Here is a 21,668-nt window from a genome sequence, read left to right as displayed (position 1 = left end):
AACCCCCCCTAAAAAACAAATTTAATTAGTGAAACTTTTGATATGAATTTTTGAAATGAATGTCTACCGGAGTGGACAACCGTTCCGAAAGGGTTATGTCAATGTCTTGTCTTTGTAAACCTTGTAAACTTGTCTTTGTAAACTTGTACTCTGATTTGCCTATAGTATTTTTCATTTTGCCCACTCAGTGCGTATCGAATGCAATTTTCTAAACTGATCTCATTAGTTAAAGTCTGAGAAAATAGCATTCAGTGCATATCGAGTGCAGTAAGCGGAAAATGCTACAGCGTTTTTTCATGTGAATTGGAATGCTGAAAACTAATGGTTTCCATGAAACTCTTCCAATATAGAGAATCGTGGCAGCATCTACTAGGCTTAATGCAGCATCGCGAACAGCGTTTACAAGCCGCAGGAGAGATTCATCGGTTCCATCGTGATGTGGCAGAGGCTTTGTCTCGTATTCAAGAGAAGGATGCTGCTCTGCCAGAGGACTTAGGTCGAGACTTGAATTCCGTTCTTGCTTTGATCAGGCGCCACGAAGGATTCGAGAATGACCTTGTTGCTCTGGAAGCGCAGCTACAGGTCTTGGTTGAAGATGCATCAAGACTTCAAGTACTCTATCCTGGCAATAATAGATCTCATATCGATCAGCAGCAACAATTTGTTGTCGCTAATTGGGAGCAACTACAAGAACGATCTGCTCATCGAAGAGACCAGCTGCAAGCCAGCTGCGATTTGCAACGTTTCCTGACACAGGTATTCGTCCGTTTTTACAGGTATTTCAGTGGCTTCTTCCAATCGATTTAGCTACATTGTTCATCTAATACTCTTCTCTACAAGGTTCGCGATCTAATGAGTTGGGCTGCTGGATTACGTGCGACAATGTCAACCGAAGATAAAGTGCGGGATGCGGCCAGTGCGCAAACTCTGAAGGCGGAACATGAGGCTCTGAAGGGAGAAATTGAAGCCCGAGAGGATAGTTTCAGTGCAGTTCTGGATCTTGGTGAAGCGATGGTGCAAACTGGTCACTATGCAGCACCGGTAAGCATTTATTATTTCAATATGTGAACATACCTATGTATCCTACTACCGAGTAGTGCGGCATGTAACCTGCGAGGCTGTGGAACTGGAGGACTTGAGTTCGAATCCCCAGTATGTCGATGTGGACTGATCATTATTATTATCTTCATGTACCTATGTCAGTTCATTCAACTCTTCCTATAATCAGACCAAGAAGTCATATTCAGATATGTCTGTTTGTATGAATTATAGGAAGTAGAAGAGAAATGTAATCAACTGCTCGAGGAGCGTCAGAAATTGCACACAGCTTGGCAGCAGAAGAAAGTGCATCTAGATCAACTGATAGACCTACATTTCTTCCTGAGAGATGCAAAGCAGATAGATAATTTGTCTGCAACTCAAGAAGCCGGGTTAAGCGGCGACAACTTTGGTGTTTCAGTCGAAGAGGTTGACAACCAAGTCAAGAAACACAATGAATTTGAAAAACTGTTAGTTACTCAGGAGGAAAAACTGGGAGCGCTTCAAGAACATGGAAGTAAATTATTGACCCAGAATCATTTTGACTCTCCTACAATTTCTCAGAGATTGAATGAAGTTGTTCAGAAACGAGCAAAAGTTCGTGATTTGTGTGACGTTAGGAGACAAAAATTGGAAGCTAGCCTGCTTCACGCACAGTTCGTTAGAGATGTTGGAGAAGCCGAGTCTTGGATCGGTGAAAAGCAAAAGAAACTTGAAGCTGAAGCGTCAAAGGGCGATGTTTCTAGTTTGGAGGATAAGATAAAGAAGCTACAGAAGCATCAAGCCTTCCAAGCTGAATTATCCGCCAATCAGGGTAGAATTGAAGAAATTAAGGGTATGTAGATTGAAATGTGGAAACATATGTACTACTTGGACATTTCATCATTTTTGAAAATCACATTTATGTATTATTTGAGTACAGAAATCGTTAATTTTTTATAAAAATTAAATTTTAACCTAAAACATTCGCCGTTTATTGGAAAAAAAAAAATTGCACTGTGACAAAGAGAATAATACATTCAACAATACTGTCTGCAAATTTAAAATAAATTAGTTGAGCCATTTCTGAGATACGGTGGGCACCGGAAAACATGTTACTGGGCTAATTAGTTGGCATTATAGTCTGTAACAAACCTACCTATGAATTGATTATAATTTAAAAAGAATACTTATAAATATAAATAATATAAATCTATAAAGAATACCCACTTAAATTACTAGGATTCTAACATTTGTTGGATTCAAAAATTCACCAGCTTAAAGCTACAAAATATAAATCTGTATAATAGGAAAATACATCCAAAACAAAGTTTTTATGTATACATACGAAGTTATTTATAGCTTCATGTTGCATACTGAATCAAGTATAATAATCTTGTAGGTAAGGGAGAAACGTTGCTTAGGCAGAGGCACCCGGCCAGTCAAGAAATTCGAGAACAATTGGATCATTTACTTGCGTCCTGGCGAAAGTTGTTACTTGAATCAGAAAATCGTGGACGTGGGCTTGAGGAGGCGCAGGATATCCTTGAGTTCAATAATCAAGTTGAGAAGATTGAGGCTTGGATTAGAGATAAGGAAATGATGATCCAGGCAGGTGACACTGGCAAAGATTACGAGCATTGCTTGAGTCTTCAAAGAAAATTGGACGACGTTGATAGCGACATGAGAGTGGACGACTCTAGGATAAAATCCATAAATGCGTTGGCCGATAAGCTCATAAAGCAGGTACTGAATGATACTATTTTTATCGTTCCATTGTTATCAAATTTTGGTCACATCACTATATCCATAATTTTGATTCCAATCATCAGGGACAAGACAGCGAATCAAAAGCCGTTCAACAACGTCGGGATAACTTCAATAACAAATGGAAGGGGTTGCAAGGAGCGTTGAGTGCATACAGAGAAACTCTGGCTGGCGCTTTAGAAATTCATTTATTCAATCGAGACGTGGATGATACCAGTCAAAGAGTTTCTGAAAAAGCAGTAGCTATGAATACAACGGATGTTGGTAAAGATTTATTGGCTGTTGAACAATTGCAAAGAAAACAAGAAGCCATGGAGCGAGATATGACTGCGATTGAGGAGAAATTGAAGGTACTGTACCCTGGACCAATACTCGATAGTAAATTAATATTTTCACAAGTAACTTAGGGGTGAGGGTAAAAATATAGAAAGGTCAAAAAATTGAAGGGCGATAATATCGAATTTTTAAAAAAGCGAAAATTTATCATATAGAATTTTAAAATGTTGGAATTCGGAGTATGGAAAGGTAAAAGATTAGAAAGGTCAGAATATAGAATGCCAAAATGTAGAATCGTTAGAATTCCTCTCAATAATATAGATTCGTATATAGATTCTCGATTTTGCTGTTCCTTGTTTTGACCTTTCTATACTTTGTCTTTCTATATTTTGATTTACTATGTTTTCAATTTTCTGTAATTGAACTTTCCACATTTATAAATTCTACGAACGAGATTTTCGCGCCTACGAAAATGCGATATTCTGGTCCTTCTATCGATCAGCAAGTCTAATTTTTTATCCATGCACGAACTTGGTTCATGTTGAAAAAAAATGTTTCTCATGAAATATTGTTCGGATTTCAATTTTTGTGAAATTCAGCACCACAGAGAAAACCCAGCCACATATGAAGGGCAAATAAACACTTTCTGTAATAATTAATTTCCCACAGGCCCTGCCCTATCTATTTTTAGCAACTATTCCAGTCAGTTAGTCTGCTCTGTCTAAACTTTGAACATCACTACTCCTCAAAGACTAAATGTGAATAAATCTACAATTCCATTTCAGTATAACCTGAATTATATATATAATTTAGTTACAAAATTATTTGTGTATCTTATTTAATCAGTTTGTTAGATTGTTGGCCAGCTTTATTTTCACGTTTATAGTCACTATTCGATGTGACTAACGAGACTATGACATTCACCTGTGCGGTGGTCAATTATAAAGAATACATGCACTTTGAAAAGAATACATTGTACAGTGATTTGAGCATTTAATTAACAAATTTGCCAAAGATATGAACTTTTCTGATTTCAAATTTTTCACTTATTACAGTTATTATTATTTCAGTTATTACAGTTGTTAAATTTCATATATTACAATTTGATCTGTAATGTACACTAATATCACGATTTATAGGAAAAATCCTCCTGCACACGAAATACATTGTTGTGTGTGTGCTTTTTTTGTAATTTAGACATGGATCTTACCTGTTATATTTTAATCAAAACCAAATAACTTGAATTCTTCAAATTGTTTTTTTTTTTTTACTCTAATGTAGAATGTCACATAAACATGTCCTGTTTCTATAACTGAAGACAAGACCTGAAATAATTAGTGTTAAACGCCTCTAGCAAACTTCTGTGAATACATAAGAACGAAAAATATTTCACAAGCAGGTTCTTTTCTCTAAATTGTTGTCTACCACTTTCACAATAGAGTTAGAAGAAGTTATATTGGTTACACGTGAATGAAATTCTTCGTTAATATGATCATGACTCTATTTATTATTTGATAACAGGGTCACAAAGCAGAAGCAACACAACTGTCTCACAGATATCCGGAAAATGCTGTAGCCATAAACGCTACTTTGCATGATCTTCAATCAAATTGGGATTCACTGCAGAAGTTGACGCAAAGACGTCGCGAGGCCTTGAAGGAGGCGTATACACTGCACAAATTCCAGGCTGATTTACACGAGCTAGAAGTTTGGGTTGCTGATACAATTAAGCGTATGAACGATTCTGAAGCTCCAACTACTATTTCCGAGGCTGAGGCATTGCTCGAACTACATCAAGAAAGAAAAGCCGAAATCGACGGAAGGCAGGAAACGTTCAAAGCTCTCAAAGAACATGGCCTGCGGCTTCTGTCTGTTACCGAGGACGTCAAACCCAATTTAGAATACCTTGAAGACTTGAGACAAGGATTGGCTGATGCCTGGGACAGCCGAAGAATGCGACTCACACAGGCGCATCAATTACAATTGTTCAAAGAACAAGTAAAAATAAATTTATATCTTTTGTTATTTGTATCCTTCTTTTCATCATCGATAGTGAAATTTTTTAATATAATGTACATGTATTTGATAGATCATTCACCAATTGAACATTTAAAACAATAGGTTTATAGCTGCCTGGTACATGTAATATCAATTAGTCACCACAGCTTCTGTTTATATTGTGGTTAAGCTAAATTACATTGGTAGAAAAAATCAAAGAGCCAATCAATTCAATGCACATGGCAGCAAATGGAAGCTAATTTTCTCCCAGAATCTCGTGATTATATTTGAACTACTGTTGTAATGTGATGTTGAAAATTGAAATTCAATTACAGGCTGATCAGGCAGACAGTTGGTTAGCTACAAAGGAAGCGTTCCTGAACAACGATGATCTAGGTGAATCATTATCCGGGGTAGAAACCTTGGTCCGTAAGCATGAAGAATTTGAGAAAATGCTGGGATCACAGTTGGTCAGGATAGAAGAACTTGAACGATTTGCTGCTGAAATTTTGGAGGAGCAACACTCAGATGAGGAAGTTATTAAGCAAAGGCTGAGAGCTGTCTGTGCGAGACGAGACAAATTGAAGAACAGCGCAGCAGCAAGAAGAAAGAAGTTGTTTGAAAGTTATCAGCTTCAGCAATTCCTGAGAAACTTATACGAAGTTGAAGGGTGGCTGCATCAAAAGCAACAAGTTGCTAATGACGAAAATTATCGAGATTCCAGCAATCTTCAAAGCAAAATTCAAAAACATGCAGCTTTTGATAGTGAATTAACAGCCAATCGTGGAAGAGTTGGTGCCGTTGTTGGAGAAGGTACAACTTCTTTCTTGTTTGCGATACTTTTATCTATTTGGCCATACAAGGAGACTTCACATATTGAATTCCATAATTTTCTTCATCAGTATTGAGAATGCATTCTGAAAAGTTGGAGAAACTAAATTCCGATGCGTAAAATCTGTGATCTTACATTGAGTATCCGTTTGCAGTTAACATATTAATCGAAATCACGTTTACTTAGAAAATATTTTTGTTTAAAGGGAATTGACGCACGAGTAGATTTCTGAACTTATTTCACAATTACGATATTTTATTTGTTACTTGAATAAAAAAGATTTAAATTTTGGATGCAAAATCGAATTTCTGTTTCGGACAGTCGCCAATTGGTTGACCTTATTGTCAATAAACATGCTTCGCATTCATTCATTGTGGTTGAAAAAATATGCAAATGAAACTCAATCTACATAATTTTGACAAAACAGATCCAAATCTAATTGAGTAATTACCTTTTGAGGTATAAATTTCCAAAATTCATCCACTCTTTCAGCAGTCTTCTCCCCCTTAAAAATTAAATTTTTTAGAATACATTGGATATTAATGAAATTGATTACAATTGCAACAGGTGAGGTGCTCATGGAAGAAAATCACTATGCTTCAAAAGAGATACGTGAACGTGTAGAAGAGTTAGAAGCGGAATGGAGACTATTGCAAGAAACCAGCGAATTGAAGAAAAATCGTTTGAACGACGCTTATCAAGCGCTGCTATTCGGTCGTACATTAGACGAGTTTGAAACATGGATAGATGACATTGAAACTCAGCTTCAGTCAGAGGATCACGGAAAGGACTTATCCAGCGTAGCCAATTTGCTTAAAAGGCATACAAATTTGGAAAATGATGTGTTGGGACATAACGAAGCATGCGAATCGATCAAAGAAACTGCATCTAGTTTCCAAAAGTCAAATCACTTCATGTCAGACGAAATTCAGGACAGAGCTTTGGCTGCTATTAACAGATATTACAGTCTCCAAGAACCTATTCAAATACGGAGGGATAATCTTGAAGACGCTAGGCTCTTGCATCAGTTTGCGAGAGATGTGGAGGACGAACTACACTGGTTAAGTGAAAAAGAACCACTAGCTTCGAGCACCGATTTAGGCAACTCATTGTCCACTGTCCAAAGACTCCAGAAAAAACATCAGACTTTAGAAGCAGAGTTGATTTCGAGAGACCCTGTAGTTTCCTCATTGGTTAGTCGAGGTGCCGTTATGATCAGGAGCGGACATTTTGCCTCTGAGAAGATTGAAAAATTATCGCTAGAACTGCAAGAGAAGTTGGCTCACTTGCGGGATCTAGCTAGTGTCAGAAAACTCAGATTGCTCGACGCTGTTGAGTCACAAATGGTAAATAGTGAATTATTGGTACGGTAAACGTTGAAGGATAAATAAAACAAACGTTTTTTCTTACAGTTCTATGCCGAAGCGGCGGAAGCTGAACAATGGATAAAAGAAAAACGCCCACAACTGGCGTCACCAGATTATGGAAAAGATGAGGATTCCGTTCAAACGTTGCTAAAAAAACTTGAAGGAATTGACCGTGATTTACTGAGTTTCAAAAACACGATCGACAACTTGCAAAAGCTTTCTAAAGGGTTGACCGACAGACATCATTTTGACAGTAAAAACATAGCCCAGAAACAAACGGAGATCGAAGCTAAATTTGACGAGTTACAGAAGCTGAGTGAACTTAGAGCACAGCGGCTCCTGGAGAGCGAAAAGTTATACAAGTTCATTAGGGAAGCAGACGAAGTCATCGAGTGGATCGGGGATCAAACAACAGTAATTTTTCTTTCCGCCACCCAGTATTTCCAGCACTGTGATGTATGTTTTAAGTCTGCATATCATTAAATTTACTCTTTGCTTTGACAATTCAGGTAGCCGCATCTGAGGATTACGGACGCGATGTTGAGCATGTTGAATTGCTTATTCAAATTTTTGACAACTTTTTGGGTGGCCTAGGAACGAGTGAAGGCCGGGTGTCATCGGTGATAGATGAAGGTCGCAACTTGCTGGACGAGGACAATCCGGAAGCTGGTAAAATTCATGCTAAAATTGATGAAATCAAACAGCAATGGGACGATCTTAAGGAGCTGGCGCATGCCAGGCAAGAGGCATTGGCAGGAGCGAAACAAGTTCACATGTTCGACAGAACTGCTGACGAAACTATTTCTTGGATACAAGAAAAAGAGGCCAGTTTAAGTTCAGATGGATACGGACACGATTTGGAAACCATTCAGGCGTTAGTCAGAAAACATCAAGGTTTCGAAACAGATTTAGCTGCAGTCAAAGAACAGGTAATGGCAAAGTTTTTAATTTGGTAATAATATGTTTTATATGCGAGATCACAAAGCGCACGACCTACAGTATTATTTATCGCGACGAACGTTGCATCAAAAAAATATTTTCTTCGACAACGTGTTGCATAATCAATCGAGGGAAAACGGCTTCATCGATTTGCATAAAATTTGAATGAAATTTTAGCGATGCATCAAATGTTCTGTACACTTGTCAAAAAGCTTTTGAAATTTATATTTCCAGTCATGCATATCTCAAATTCTGAATAAACGGCCAATTCAATTCAACAGAAATTTGAGAAGAAAATTCTATTCGATGAAGAGATGAATCAATTTTTATTTGTATATCTCTCCATTTCCCCTTATAAAATGATAGTAGCTCAAATTTTAAGAAAAAAATTTGCAATTCATGGAATTTTCCACGAATTTCCATAGAATTTAGCATGTGATTTTTCATTCTCAATTTACTGTAATTCACTGTTGCTTATTTAGGTATAGGTAATTTATTTCAAAACATTTTACCCGATTATTCAAAATTCTTTTCGTATGTATCTCTTTATTTCTCGATATTGTTCATTACTTTGGAATTTATCTCGTACAACAATTTGCTCCAGTTTTTCCTACTCAAACATCCAATTAATTAAACTTAGGTATTGAGCATTAAAAATACCTTAAGCCAGTCGCGTGTATCCCAAAAGGTTAGAATTTGAAAAAGCTGATGTAAAAAAGCTCTGTTGTTCGTCACTCTTTAGTTTTAATCTATTTTTACTACAATGAAAATTACTGTCATTCATCAATTCTCATTTCAGGTCGAATCTGTGATGGCAGAAGCTTCGAGATTGGCGGAACTGTTTCCAGACGCTCGTGAACATATAGCGGTGAAGCATGAGGAAGCGGAAGAGTCGTGGAATGACCTGTTAGAAAAGGCTGCCCAACGCAGAGGAAAGCTCGCTCAAGCTGAACAGCTGCAAGCCTACTTTGATGAGTACAGAGACTTGATGGCATGGATAAATGAAATGGTTGCTAAAGTGACGGCGCCTGAGCTTGCAAGGGATGTGCCTGGAGCTGAATCCCTGATTTCAAGACACAACGAGTACAAAGCTGAGATTGACACGCGACGAGATGCGTTTGCCAAATTTTCTAAAACCGGGAAAGGCCTGATTCAGCAGGGACATTTCTTAGCCAAAGAGATTGAGGATAAAATATCTGTTCTCGAGCAGAGGAAGCAATTACTCAATGATACCTGGGAGCAGAGAAAGCGTATATACGAACAGAATTTAGATACGCAATTGTTTAAGAGAGAAGCTGAAATGCTTGAGAACTGGATAGTGAGCAGGGAGCCTATGCTGCACGATGGTAAATTGGGAGAGACCATTCCACAAGTTGAAGATTTGATAAGAAAACACGAAGATTTCGAAAAGACAATCGAAGCCCAGGAGGAAAAGTTCAGCGCGCTGAGGAGGATTACGATGGTGAGTTTTTTGGGTGTTATGAAAACATCTGATAATTATGAAAAACACTTGATGGCTGTGCTGCTTTTTTTCTGGAAACAAATCTACTCGTTCATAGGTATAAAATAAAAATTTTAATGCAGGAAAATGATAAGTGTAACGACTAGAATGCTTGTTGATAAACGATCTTCTTTTGTTGTCAGCTTGAACAGGCATTCCAAAAACAACAGGAGGCTGAACTTGCAGCGAGACATGCTGAGAAAGAGAGAATAGAAAAGGCTCGAATTGAAGAGAGGAAACGCAAAGAGGTACAGAGGATTACAGAGGAACGTAAACGAGAGGAAGAACGCAGACGTTTGTTAGACAGTCCTCACCGTGTAGCACATCAAGAATTGAATGGAAATTCCGAGCAACACGAGTCTATAAACAGGTAGATATACTTTGGTGCTTTGTGGGTTTTTTTTTTACTTTTGGCATTATCCAATTGCTTGCAATTTCAAATAATAGTAACAATGCATGACTATTGTTAATTCGTTTGAACATCACTCTTGGCATATTTTACATGCACAATGGATTAGTTTTAAGATTTTTTTCCCCATTCGTAACCTCACGCTGTTGTTCATAATAATGATATGCGTCCTTTCTTTCAATAATTAAAATGCACAAAATGCACACATCCTTTAATTGCCAATTCCCATGCATGGTCATTAAAATGAGAGGCTTAAGGCAAAAAAAGTTTAGATTCTAATCTTATTACTTTGAATATGGATCACGCTCATGAATAACAATGAACTTCGAATAACAATAACGAAATACACAACAGTGAAATATTGGAGTAATACGTCTAAAGTTTTGCCAGTCAACTCGAAACAATAAAGATTGATACAAGTGCTTATAAGTTGAATTGACGAGATTTTCCATTAACTGTATCCAAAATTAAAGTGTCATAGAAATTCAATTATTTTCATCACCCCTTTTAGCAGATGTTATTTGCATATTTTGTCAATAAAATCACTTTCAATCAAATTTTCACGCAAACTACACAAGTTGAAAAATCAGTGCGCCTGGAGGGATGCTGATGAACAATACAGCGTTGAAAAAAGAAACTTTATTTCATTTCTATCGAGTCAATATATTCACAGAACCAGAATAATATGCATTTGATTTGTGATGAATTCAATCCAGAAATAATACTTTAATCGTTCCTCCACGTGTATTCCAAGTTGTTATTCGTGGTAAAGAATTAACGAGATTGCTCGGTATATGCACTGATATTTTTTGGGGTATTTGCTTGGCCAATGCATGTTCAGTTCTGGAGAGCCAGAATTTAAAGATGTCAAACCTGAGCCGTCATCGGACAGATTGCGTCAGACTGAAAGCAGTTTCTTTAAGCCCAGGTAATGTATTTACACCTACATAACATTTCATACATACAGCACTGATAATTGGGTTTGCTTTTATGTTTATATTTATCTGTTTCAAACAGTAACTCAAGAAAAATTCCTACAAAAGCGTCTAGCACAAGCAAACCTCATACTATTTCCCAAAATTTCAGGCTACCACCTCTAAAAAGTACAACCATGGTAGAGCCTCCGGAGAATGCGACTGTCCAAAAATCTCACAGCATATCGCACATGTTCGGCGACAGACTTAGAAGGAGTGAGTAACTTTTTGGAAATATATATTTATCGTTGGATTAAAAACGTATCACACCCATCATCGGTGGAAGAAGCAAGATCATTGTGTCCTTTTTTCTGTGCCTTAAATAAATAATTTTACATTCATTTTTATTTGTATTATAGGTAACACTGACGTCAAGCGTGCTGAGAGCATGAAAGTAGATACAAAAAAACCTAAAAGAACTCCAAGCTTTACAACCAGGAGACGAACTCAAAGCTTTAGAAAACACCAGCGAATGGAAAACCTGGACACTTTACCACCGGTTGAAAAACAAGGTCTCCTCGAAAGGAAACACGAGCTACAGAGTGCTGGTAAAAAGGCAGCTGTACGCTCTTGGAAGCAGTATTATACAGGTAATAATTGATTTACATCGTTCCTTGATTAAGAACATTTGTTGAATAAATGTAGATATTAATCGGAACCACTAACAGTAGTATAACTTTATTTTTTAAAATATTTTTCAGTACTTTGCGGTCAACTGCTATGCTTCTTCAAAGATACCGAAGACTTTTCAGCCAGCAAAGCAGCTACGGCACCGATCACAATTTTCAACGCCACTTGCGAAAGAGCCGATGATTATACTAAGAAGAAAAACGTCTTCAGGCTAAAGTGTTCTGATGGTTCAGAGTTTTTGTTCCTAGCACCAAACGCGCAGGATCTAGAAGAATGGGTTAACAAAATTTCATTCCATGCTAAACTACCTCCAAGCTTACAATTGTTGAGCTATGACGAGTCCCAAAAGGTTTGTACTGCAAAAGGGAATTCGTAACTTATTTCAAGCTTAACCTTTGAGTGTTATTCTTATCAATCTGATTGTCGACACTGCAGCGACAATCAATTTCAGAATGAAAAACGTTTCACGATACTTTTATTCAATTGCAGGAGGGCTTGGATCGATTGCAACAATCAACACCAGAGAACGCTGACGACAATGCGTCAACTGGTAGCAGTAGAGCATCGACTCCTGAACTTGAGCGTAAAAATTCTGTCATCAAGCGAGACTTGTCGCATCAACAATCACCGGCAAATATTCAAACTGAATTCCTACAGATGCATAGACAGAATCAGTATCACGACCCACGGGGACCAGATTTTATAATGATGCAAAAAGCCTCTGATACCCCAAAGACTCAAACGGAATTCTTACAAATGCATAGACAACAACTACTTGCCCAACAACATCAACTGATACAACATGAACAAGCTGCCAGTCAGAGGGAACAGTACAGTCCACATTCAGTTGATAAACCACCAATTCCACCGAGAGGTGCTCCTCCTCCAATACCTATGCGATCACCGAGTATCGATAACCCAGTTCAAATGAGGCGCAACGGTAAACACAAATTGCACATTATACAAATGTTTCGAAGAAACTCATCCAAAAAACTGACAATGAATTTTATTTGATATGTTTAAAAATATTATGTGTTGAATAGTTTTTTAAAATTGACCAAAGAATTGATTTTGGAGATTCATATGTTGAACGTGTGAATGAATGATGTGTCCAAAAATGTACATTGTATTCAATCGCGTTCGATGACTAAAAGGAGGACACAAATGACAGTTAGGATGTCCAGCATCAATGGCATAACAAATTCTCTGACGTTTGCCCATTTTTATAGCAAAAATATTGTTTTTTTTTCAAAGGTAAATTTTAACTGGCTGAGCAAACTCACTTTTTTCATACAAACTTGTTGAGCTATAACGCCTAATAGGTATCTTTATTGTAAGTTCAAATATCCAATCTTTTTCAAAACTTATTTGTTTTCCCCTGTAATCTTAAATACTTAGCATTTCAATGAACATTGAACAGTCTTAGTTTTCAAGAAAATGCATCATGTTATATGTATTTTCATAAAAAGAAATCGAACGTAGTTATTGTTTCAATTCAGGAGTATGATAAACTGAAAAGTATGAATTAGTTTTGGTATGCGAATATTGGCAAAATTAAAAATTTCTCATTAAATTAACAAAAATCTAAATTTAATTTATATACTATATATACGTATATACTTTTGTAGACATACAGATGTAGTACATGCCAATAGCAATATTTCCTTTAAGGCCGTATTAACGGGGGAAATAAGAAAAAAATTCAGAATCGCGCATTTTCCTGAACTTCATTGATACTAGATATGTTGAAATTATTCATAGGAAAAAGAAAACCCCCATAGTGAGAACTGAACGCATTGAATAACTTCTTGAAACTGAAAAATGAATTGATTGTAGAGAATTAATTTCAACCTTTTAGTTCGAAATTCGAGACTTCTACTTCTACATAACAATTAAGGTCATCACCTCATTAATTATACAAACAGTTGGTCCCCTTAATATTCTTTATAGTTTGCTATCTTAAATTGTATGCACCAACAAATATTACCTCAACTTTCATGTGTTTCTTCAACTAGACTTTGAGCCGTACGTGCAGCAAGGTAGACCACAGTCATATCAACCTCGAAATACGAATTCAAATCATAACGGATCGAGTCAGCATCCGTCGAATGACGGTTGGAGAAGGCAAAGCAGCATAGATGTTACCATGCAGCAGCAGCAACAACAACAGCAAGGTAAAAACACGTGAATAATTAAATTTTTTAGGGAATTAATAGACATTTTTTAAAGCTACCGAGTACCCTAGTTCAATATGTTACTGAAAAGTGTGTTGTATCATTTCCGTAAAATAATTTTTCAAATTTAATCTAGAAGTAGCACCTCCCCTGCCATCGACAGCCCCTCCGCCGACAAGAATGGGCAAGTGGAACAACCAAAATGATCCCGGTCAGTCAAGCACGAATGAGAATGCAAAAAAAAAGCATTTTCTATACCTTGCCTGCGTCTTTCTTCGTTGTACCTAAATTTGTTTCCCTATATATTTCAACAGCGCATGTTTACCTATACCTTCTGTTATTCACAACGAACAATTTTGTTCCAAATAAGATATTCCCCGAAATATTCAGTTACAAGGATTACCATACTGGTACTATAATCAATACGATTTTATCATTTTTAAATATGTGAATAATCAAATTTCGTGTCTTACATCTTAGATCGGCACATAAAACCTACAAAGCAGACCCCTTCCTCATTTTCTCCTATATTTCAGGCCTAAAATTTTAGTTTCGTTATAATTTCAGTATGGGATGGATACATTTTTCCAGTTCACTTTTTGCCATTATTTATCTCACTCCATTTGTACATACAATCATTCCGATTTTTGTAAATAGCATCATAAATCCTACAATCAAATCACGCATGAGTTTGAGAAGAGTGTTTGACATTGTGATGACATAATTCGCAATGCCTTTGATTATCTAATTTTTTGTTAAAATTTATGTTTCAGCTTATGGAAATGTACCAATACACGCAAGACAGGTAAGATTTCATTTTTATACACATACATTTACCCAAAGAAAACTGTTGGATTGTTTTTCGCTACGTATTCATATGTAAATATATGTCCCAAGCTTTTCTTTTGGCAATTTGTATTACATAGATCTTTCAATTAGATTGTTCGATGTCAAATAATTATAAGATCTGGAGTGTCTTTCCAACTTTATAACTATCACTGTATGAGTGATTGAATAGGTACAACACCATGGAAGGTTCAAAAATGGTTGAATTTTGATCGTTTAATGTCTCGACAACTAATTATTCACTACGATTGGGATTTGTTTTATTCAAAAATATGTATGTCAAGTTTTATTGACATGTTTCTTCCATTTTTTATCAGATTCGATCAATGGGGGCATTGTTATGTACGATAACGTCGACTATTTCGCTGCGTGACGTGTTTTGAAGTGCCCATGATATATCAAAAACCGCACAAGCGATTTTCTTCAAATTTTAAAAATGAATTTTTGGATACTTTATTCTCTGCCACAATCCAAATTTTTGATTTTTAACTAAACAGCGACAGATTGGGGTTCAAATTCAATTATTCGTAAAAAATGTACGACTTTTGTATAATTACCAAAAAAAAACGTGGGATCCTGGCAAAAGATAAACTACCTAGGAATTTTGTTTCCAAATTTGAAGTAAATCCTTTGGACGGTTTTTGAGATATTGTGACTACCACAAGACATGTCACGGAACAAAATAGTTGGTGTTATTTTCAGTAACAATGCTTCCTAACGATTGATTCTAAAATATGTGCATGAAATTCGATCTACTACTACTTATCAATAAAACAAACCCCAATAGAATTGAATTACTGGTTGTCATCATATGACTGCAGAAAATTTACCCACTTTCTCAGGCGTCTACTATTGTATACCCCCTCAATCGTTAGTCTTTGAAAGTTTTTCCATGATTGCATATTTTCAACACCCTAATTGAACAATTTTCTTATCTATAGGGAAGTCAACAAACAGTCAATTCTTTTACCGGAAGACCAGCTTCGCTACCTCCTTATGTAGCACCGCCACCAGCTGGAGGTCAAGGTGCACAGGGTTTATCTGTCGTCGACAGTAGAAGAGCGTCGGAAAGTGGATCGGAGAGTGAACAGAGTACAGGAAGTCGTAAGGATAGAGATAGCAAGCGCAGTTCTGTACTGAGTAACTTATTCGGCAGAAGAAAGAAGCCATCACAATCGTAGCGATTTGACGGAGATAAGCGAAAAAAATAAAATAAAACAAGCCAATGAGAATGAAGAAAACTCAGAAATTGATAAATGAACATGAGTTATTCGAAAGATTATTTAAATGTGAACAAAACAAATTCATTCATCATTTCCAACAGTAAGTTATATGCATCAATATTATAAATATCATGAACCGTTTTTCATTATTCTCTCGCCAATTTGTAGAACGCACGTTTTTTTTAAATGTTCTTCCTTGATTCACATATTATTGTTCATCTATTATTTTGTGAGAGAAGATGAACGGCTATATAGAGAAAGATGAAGAGAGTATTTAATGCTTCTTAGAAATGAGAATATCAGGCGTTATTCTTCAACACGGAGATTAAATTTTTTGATATACCGATGAAAATTCAATATTATAGTAGCTATTGAGGAACTCTCATTGCGATATAGAAATTTGTTTATAATGATTTAAATACCCTATCAACTTTGAAATAAAACGTGTTGCATCAACGTCTAGTTATGTATTACATTACAAAACTAAAAACAAAACTTCGTATGAATAGAGGTTGATTTCAATATCTTGTCTCAAGGGTCATAATCAATAATCCTTATGGTGTGTTTTGAAACGTACCTGACTTGATATCGAGCAAAGGAGTAAATAATGAGTATAATCAATCGAATTTACAGATATTGAAGACATAAATGTCAACGATAAGTCTTCATGATAATCATTGTGAAGTTTATATGTGTACACAATAAAATATACAATTTATGCATATATATACACAATATAATATAATATGTAGTAAAAGACTCGTTCCACGTACGTTCGTGGGCCTTGTACATATTGCCACATTTCTTGATTATTCTATCAGTTAATTGTTGAAAACTCCATAACATTTATTGTTAGTACAGAAAATTATTAATTTGCTACTTTCGACGGGGAAGTAACTGGAGGCGTTGAGTTCACAATATCTTATGATTCCTCTTGTTTGAGTCCTATTTAAATTTTATCAGGAACGACTTGATTGTACGGACACGTTTAAATAGCAACGCCCAACACGAACGGACTAGAAATCGCAGGTGAAGAATCCATCCTCTGCATTTTTATATTATAGTGTGTATATAAATAATATACATGAAATATAGATGTCATAATATATGCCAAAACTGTTAAATATGTATTTGAGAACACCGAATTGTATTTTTGGGGCCAATGTTTATACACTGTATTAAATAATAAACATAACATTTTTTTTTTTCTTTTCGATTTTTGGTTTTCTTCTCTTGAAGAATAATATTGCATTTATATTATACTTTCAGAGTTTACATTATATTGAACATATATTATATCAGTTGCTCCAGTTAATTTAAATTTGTAAAGTATATTAACGCTATGTATACAGAAAATACATTATTATATTATATGAGTAATATTTTACATCCAAGCAGTACTAGTGTGTATGATGTAGGTATGTAGAAACAAGATCAAAATGTAATAAAATACAATAAAAATATTTAGAAACTTGAAGTAATATACATATTACATAGCAACCGTTCATTCTACAATCTCAAGATATTTTCATCTTCGATTAAATAAATACCATCCATCAAAAATAGATTACTATTTGACTTGTCTATCTGTACCGTAGATGACGTAGGTTTTCAATGCTTTGCGCGTATCTGTTATTGCAAATTGTCCATCACATTCAAAACAGAAAACATTGGGACCGAACAATGTGATACTCGGTTACGTCACTAATTTATTGACACAGCGTAGCTGCAGCGTGATTGAAAGGTTAATTCTGCAACCGAATTCTGAATGAGTGTGAAAAAACTTGTTGAAATATCATTGCTTGGTCCTCAGTAGATATATCCCTGATGTACTGATACAATTTTGTTTGCTCAATTTGTGGTGAATTTTTAGTAAGACTATTATGTTCCTAAACTCTTGTCTTGTCCAACGAAGGTCCTTGTGCTGTGTTTTCTTAATCAGTTTCCTGGCTATAGGCTGTAGGAGACTAAAATTCGAGAAAGTGAAAAGTTACGAAATTTTTTTGTAACTCGTCCCCAAAAGTACGCCAACATCATTGCGGGCTGTAACAACAGTTGTGAATATAAAATACTTATGTTTTTAGGATAAAATACTTAATCTCAAATAAAAAAAAAAAAAAAACAGACTTTTCCAAATTTATTGTTAACTTGTATTGTACATGAATGTGTACGTAAATGGAATATTACATATTATTAACTCTTTGAAACTTGTTGAGAAATTCTTATTTGCATGGCAATTCGTTTGACCTTTCTTATCGTGGCTAATTCTGCCCTTGTCAAAAAACTATGTCTCTCAAAGAATGCAAGTATTGTATTAGCTGCAGTTACTACATCTTCTGGTTTCACATTCACAGTCTCATCTAAATTGGCATCGTCGTCTTCTGAAAAACAATAAGAAACCGGTATTGCATAGTTAAAAATTTTTTAACAATTATGTTTATAAATGAATTTACAAAAACAATATTGAAAATATTTTTACAAAGTACAGTGCAAACTTATTCACCCAGTTCATCGTTCTCCTCAACCATTTTAATAATTTCTTCATTTGTCGGCATTTGTGCGAACGCATTATCATTGTTCTTAATCCATTCATGCACAATTTCTTTTTTTGCAGTTTTATAGCTATCAATTTGTTGCAAAAGATTCAAAAGATCTTGATCAGTTATGCCTTGATTTGAGGTTGTCGTTTCTGCCTTAATGTCACATATTTGATTGTCGGACTGTGGATTTTTGTCAGAAATGATCTCTTTACTAGGAGTGACTTCATCCCAAGCGTCGCTCAACCAATATATAACATCTCTAATGTTTACAGACTTCAAATGTGTACCAACTGAAAACCCATTTTCTTGGGCATATAAAATTGATCTCAGAAGCAGTGATGTGTAACGTCTTTTCAGGTTATCAGTCGTTCCACGATCTGATAGGTGGACAGATGTTTTATTATGTGGTAAATAATATGCTTTGATATCATTGAACGAAATAACTTCGTTCTTAGAATCAGATGTAGCATCGTTAACCAAAAGCTCTGCTTTTAAAGGAAGGCCGCTTTCTCTTAAAAAAGTTGTAACCTGGGGTACAAATACTTCCTTGAACCAAATTTTAAAAATATTAATGGTCATCATTGCGCTTGGTTCACCCGTATAGTAAACTGGAAGCGTGGATTTAGATATGTTTTTCAAAGCCCTTGGTTTAGGATACCTTCCAATGACGATTAACGGGAGCTTTAGCGATGCATTTGAGTTGTAGCAGGTCATCACTGTAACTCTGTCTTTATTCTGATGAAGTGCCATAGCTTCGCGATCTTTTTCTTCGGTTAAATTACGAGATGGGAGCATCTTATAATACAAATCAGCTTCAGTTGCATTAAAAATTTGACTAGCTACAACCTCTTCATCCTTGCAGTGTAATGGATACTCTTGAATAAAAATTTTATCTGTTGGTGTTTTGATAGGATTGTAACCTATTACCCGGATTCGATTATCATTTCGTCTAATAAGATCTAGGTTTTCAGAATCATTTTTCTCTGCCACAGTTCTCGAAGGTTGTGTTTTATTTGTGTTAGCAATTTCCCACTCCGCTTTCTCTATTAACGGATTTTCTAAAAAAAAAAAATTTTCTCTTGATTCAGCTATGTTAGTATAAGCTGGTATTTGTTTGTGATTCTCATTTTGCATAAAACTTGTATCCATGGGATCTTTCTCCTCCTTGGGAGATTTCTGTGATAACATTGTACAATTTGTACCAGTTTCATTGGTATTTGAAATTTCGTTTTTGTTTCGACTTTCGTGTTTGGAAATTTCAGAAACTTCTGGTAGAAAAATTCTTTCTGTTGGTTCAACTATATTAGTGGAAGTCTTACTTTGTTTTGAACCCACAGTTTGGAAATTTTTTTCTTTCTCCAAAGATAATGCTTTATGATTTAAATCAATTTCATCGTTGGTAGAAATTTCACCCTCAGAAACTTTTTCTTGTTTTACAATTATCGGAAATTTTTGCATAACAATTGTTTCTGCTGGTGCAGCTTTGATATTGTGGTCTTCAGTTTGCTGAAGGCACACAGCTTCACGTTCTTGGTCCTCTATGGAAGTACATGCAGATAACATTTGATAATATAAATCAGTTTCGTCAACCTGAACAATATTAGTCCCAGGCTCTTCCTTTTTTATGATTAATGGAAACTCTTCTACAAACATTTCATCACCTGGTTCATCTTCAGCTTTATTGTCACAAATAAGTTTTTGTATATCAAATCTAGATTTCCATTTGCTTAGCCATCCTTCACTTGCTACAAAGTTTACCATAGTCCCATCTTCCATTTCCTTAGACAGTTCTAATGCTTTCGCTAGACAATGAATTAGACTTAATTTTAATGGATGAAAAGAAATAAAGTTCTAATTACGAGCATCGCTGTCGCAAAGTGTGCATATTTCTATAAAATGTCCGGATATACAGATATATATAATTTGTTTTACTTGCAGAATGGTAAGTTAAACAGGTAGCGGTTTTTGAAAATGATTTGAAATATACAGATTGTGTTTACCTCTGATAACAGGGCCATTGACAGGAGCTCCTCTGAATCGCATTTCCTGAAACCAGGTGTACAAAGCTTTTTCGAGTTGTTCAAACCGAGATTTTCGAACTCGTTTTGTTTTCATCGATCTGGTGTTGCTCAATTTTTCTAATTCTTGCCGATTCTGTCTCCAATTTCTAATTGTCCTTGGGTCAACACCATACTCTTGTGCAATAGTTGTTGTCGAACATCCAACATCGTTGTCTAGTGTTTTCAAAATTGTCAACTTTTCATGGACAGTCAGATTTTTTCGCTTTCTTACTTTTAGCTCATTTTCATTATTACCTTGCATTTTCTTATTATTCGGTCTCTAGCTGCGGTATATTGCAAAAATTATAGGTGCACTCAAATTAAAGTTTAAACAGTATCCAGTAAACGATTTGTTTTTCCATCTTCTCCATAAACAATTGTTATGAAATCAACGCATTGACTAGACATTTGAAAGATCGCCAATCGTTTGGTGAATCCAATGTGACTTTGCGTGTACGCAGAGATATATATATGTACACTAATTTCATATAAGTATGTACAGTAATATAGAGTGATTAGCTAACGGTCGAATATCTCACGTGCATGCCTTAAATTTCTAGCGTAAATGCAATTGTTTTGTCAAGACGAACAACCGTCATAAGTTCCGCTCTAAGTCTCTACTGTACAATGTAACCTCAACCGGCCTCAACTGTCAAAATTTGTTGTGACGGTTGAACAACCTAACAAAACAACTGTTTTTGCTTTAAAATTGTATCGCATGCGCGTTCGACCATTCGACCGTTACGGCAATAGGTTGCCAAAAGTGAATAGGCATAAGCTCCATATAATTAGCCCCTCATTAACACTCAAATGAGTTTTTTTATTTAAATCGCCTCTCGGTTGTCTGTAATAATTGAAACAATAAATTCCCAAAAAAAACCGACTGTAGTTAGGCACTGGTCCCGGGAGTTTGTCCTATCACAGTGCCAATTTTCCGTACCGGCAATGGTCGTTGGTCCATTGTAGGTGATTCATAACGCAATTGCAATGTTTGACAAGTAAGAGAGCAAAGGACCATCGGGAGAAAAATTGTAGTAACTCGATGTGTCTTGCTTTACATCAATTACTAAGTTTAATTAAAAATTTTTATATAACTGCTATGGCCATTGCGTTAA

At 35.7% G+C, this 21,668-nt stretch overlaps 2 protein-coding genes across 18 annotated transcripts in view; one reads left to right on the top strand and one right to left on the bottom strand.

Moving 5' to 3' along the window:
* LOC124186422 (spectrin beta chain, non-erythrocytic 1) overlaps positions 1-17,438 on the top strand; it is a 79,490-nt gene extending 62,052 nt beyond the window's left edge. For 8 of the 11 annotated variants that reach the window (XM_046578141.1, XM_046578140.1, XM_046578139.1 and 5 more), the window contains 21 exons: positions 351-756; positions 841-1,041; positions 1,273-1,873; positions 2,420-2,763; positions 2,850-3,134; positions 4,582-5,058; positions 5,394-5,871; positions 6,458-7,236; positions 7,303-7,671; positions 7,767-8,186; positions 8,996-9,658; positions 9,841-10,067; positions 10,948-11,034; positions 11,193-11,296; positions 11,440-11,670; positions 11,782-12,059; positions 12,200-12,650; positions 13,726-13,884; positions 14,021-14,095; positions 14,658-14,689; positions 15,672-17,438. In XM_046578141.1, coding sequence (XP_046434097.1) covers positions 351-756; positions 841-1,041; positions 1,273-1,873; positions 2,420-2,763; positions 2,850-3,134; positions 4,582-5,058; positions 5,394-5,871; positions 6,458-7,236; positions 7,303-7,671; positions 7,767-8,186; positions 8,996-9,658; positions 9,841-10,067; positions 10,948-11,034; positions 11,193-11,296; positions 11,440-11,670; positions 11,782-12,059; positions 12,200-12,650; positions 13,726-13,884; positions 14,021-14,095; positions 14,658-14,689; positions 15,672-15,911 — 6,907 coding nt within the window. In that variant the 3' untranslated portion in view covers positions 15,912-17,438. The remainder of the gene's footprint in view (positions 1-350; positions 757-840; positions 1,042-1,272; positions 1,874-2,419; positions 2,764-2,849; positions 3,135-4,581; positions 5,059-5,393; positions 5,872-6,457; positions 7,237-7,302; positions 7,672-7,766; positions 8,187-8,995; positions 9,659-9,840; positions 10,068-10,947; positions 11,035-11,192; positions 11,297-11,439; positions 11,671-11,781; positions 12,060-12,199; positions 12,651-13,725; positions 13,885-14,020; positions 14,096-14,657; positions 14,690-15,671) is intronic. The other 3 variants (XM_046578137.1, XM_046578136.1, XM_046578135.1) reach the window with 2 other exon arrangements.
* LOC124186425 (jerky protein homolog-like) lies at positions 16,300-21,274 on the bottom strand. 7 transcript variants are annotated; one of them, XM_046578152.1, is made up of 5 exons: positions 20,494-21,274; positions 20,155-20,295; positions 18,457-20,031; positions 18,152-18,334; positions 16,300-17,996 (listed from the first exon to the last, which is right to left on the bottom strand). In XM_046578152.1, exons 1-5 carry the CDS (start codon positions 20,813-20,815, stop codon positions 17,944-17,946), a joined length of 2,274 nt encoding a protein of 757 aa, XP_046434108.1. In that variant the 5' UTR covers positions 20,816-21,274; the 3' UTR covers positions 16,300-17,943. The 7 variants fall into 7 exon arrangements, with proteins under 7 accessions (XP_046434108.1, XP_046434109.1, XP_046434107.1 ...); XM_046578153.1 differs by having other exon boundaries at positions 18,457-20,295; positions 20,494-20,749; positions 20,809-21,274; XM_046578151.1 differs by having other exon boundaries at positions 18,457-20,295; positions 20,494-20,727; positions 20,809-21,274.
* Positions 21,275-21,668: the final 394 nt, after the last annotated feature.

This window comes from Neodiprion fabricii, chromosome 7 (assembly GCF_021155785.1).
Source record: "Neodiprion fabricii isolate iyNeoFabr1 chromosome 7, iyNeoFabr1.1, whole genome shotgun sequence".
Lineage (NCBI taxonomy): Eukaryota > Metazoa > Arthropoda > Insecta > Hymenoptera > Diprionidae > Neodiprion > Neodiprion fabricii.
This window is presented reverse-complemented; position numbering and strand designations above follow the sequence as displayed.

Coding starts and splice junctions, on each gene's coding strand:
- LOC124186425 (XM_046578148.1), bottom strand. CDS start 20,815: ATGCAAGGTAATAATGAAAATGAGCTAAAAGTAAGAAAGCGAAAAAAT. Junction 20,296..20,493: donor CAATGGCCCTGTTATCAGAG/GTAAACACAATC, acceptor TTCATTGTCTAG/CGAAAGCATTAGAACTGTCT. Junction 18,335..18,456: donor TGAGGAGAACGATGAACTGG/GTGAATAAGTTT, acceptor ATTGTTTTTCAG/AAGACGACGATGCCAATTTA.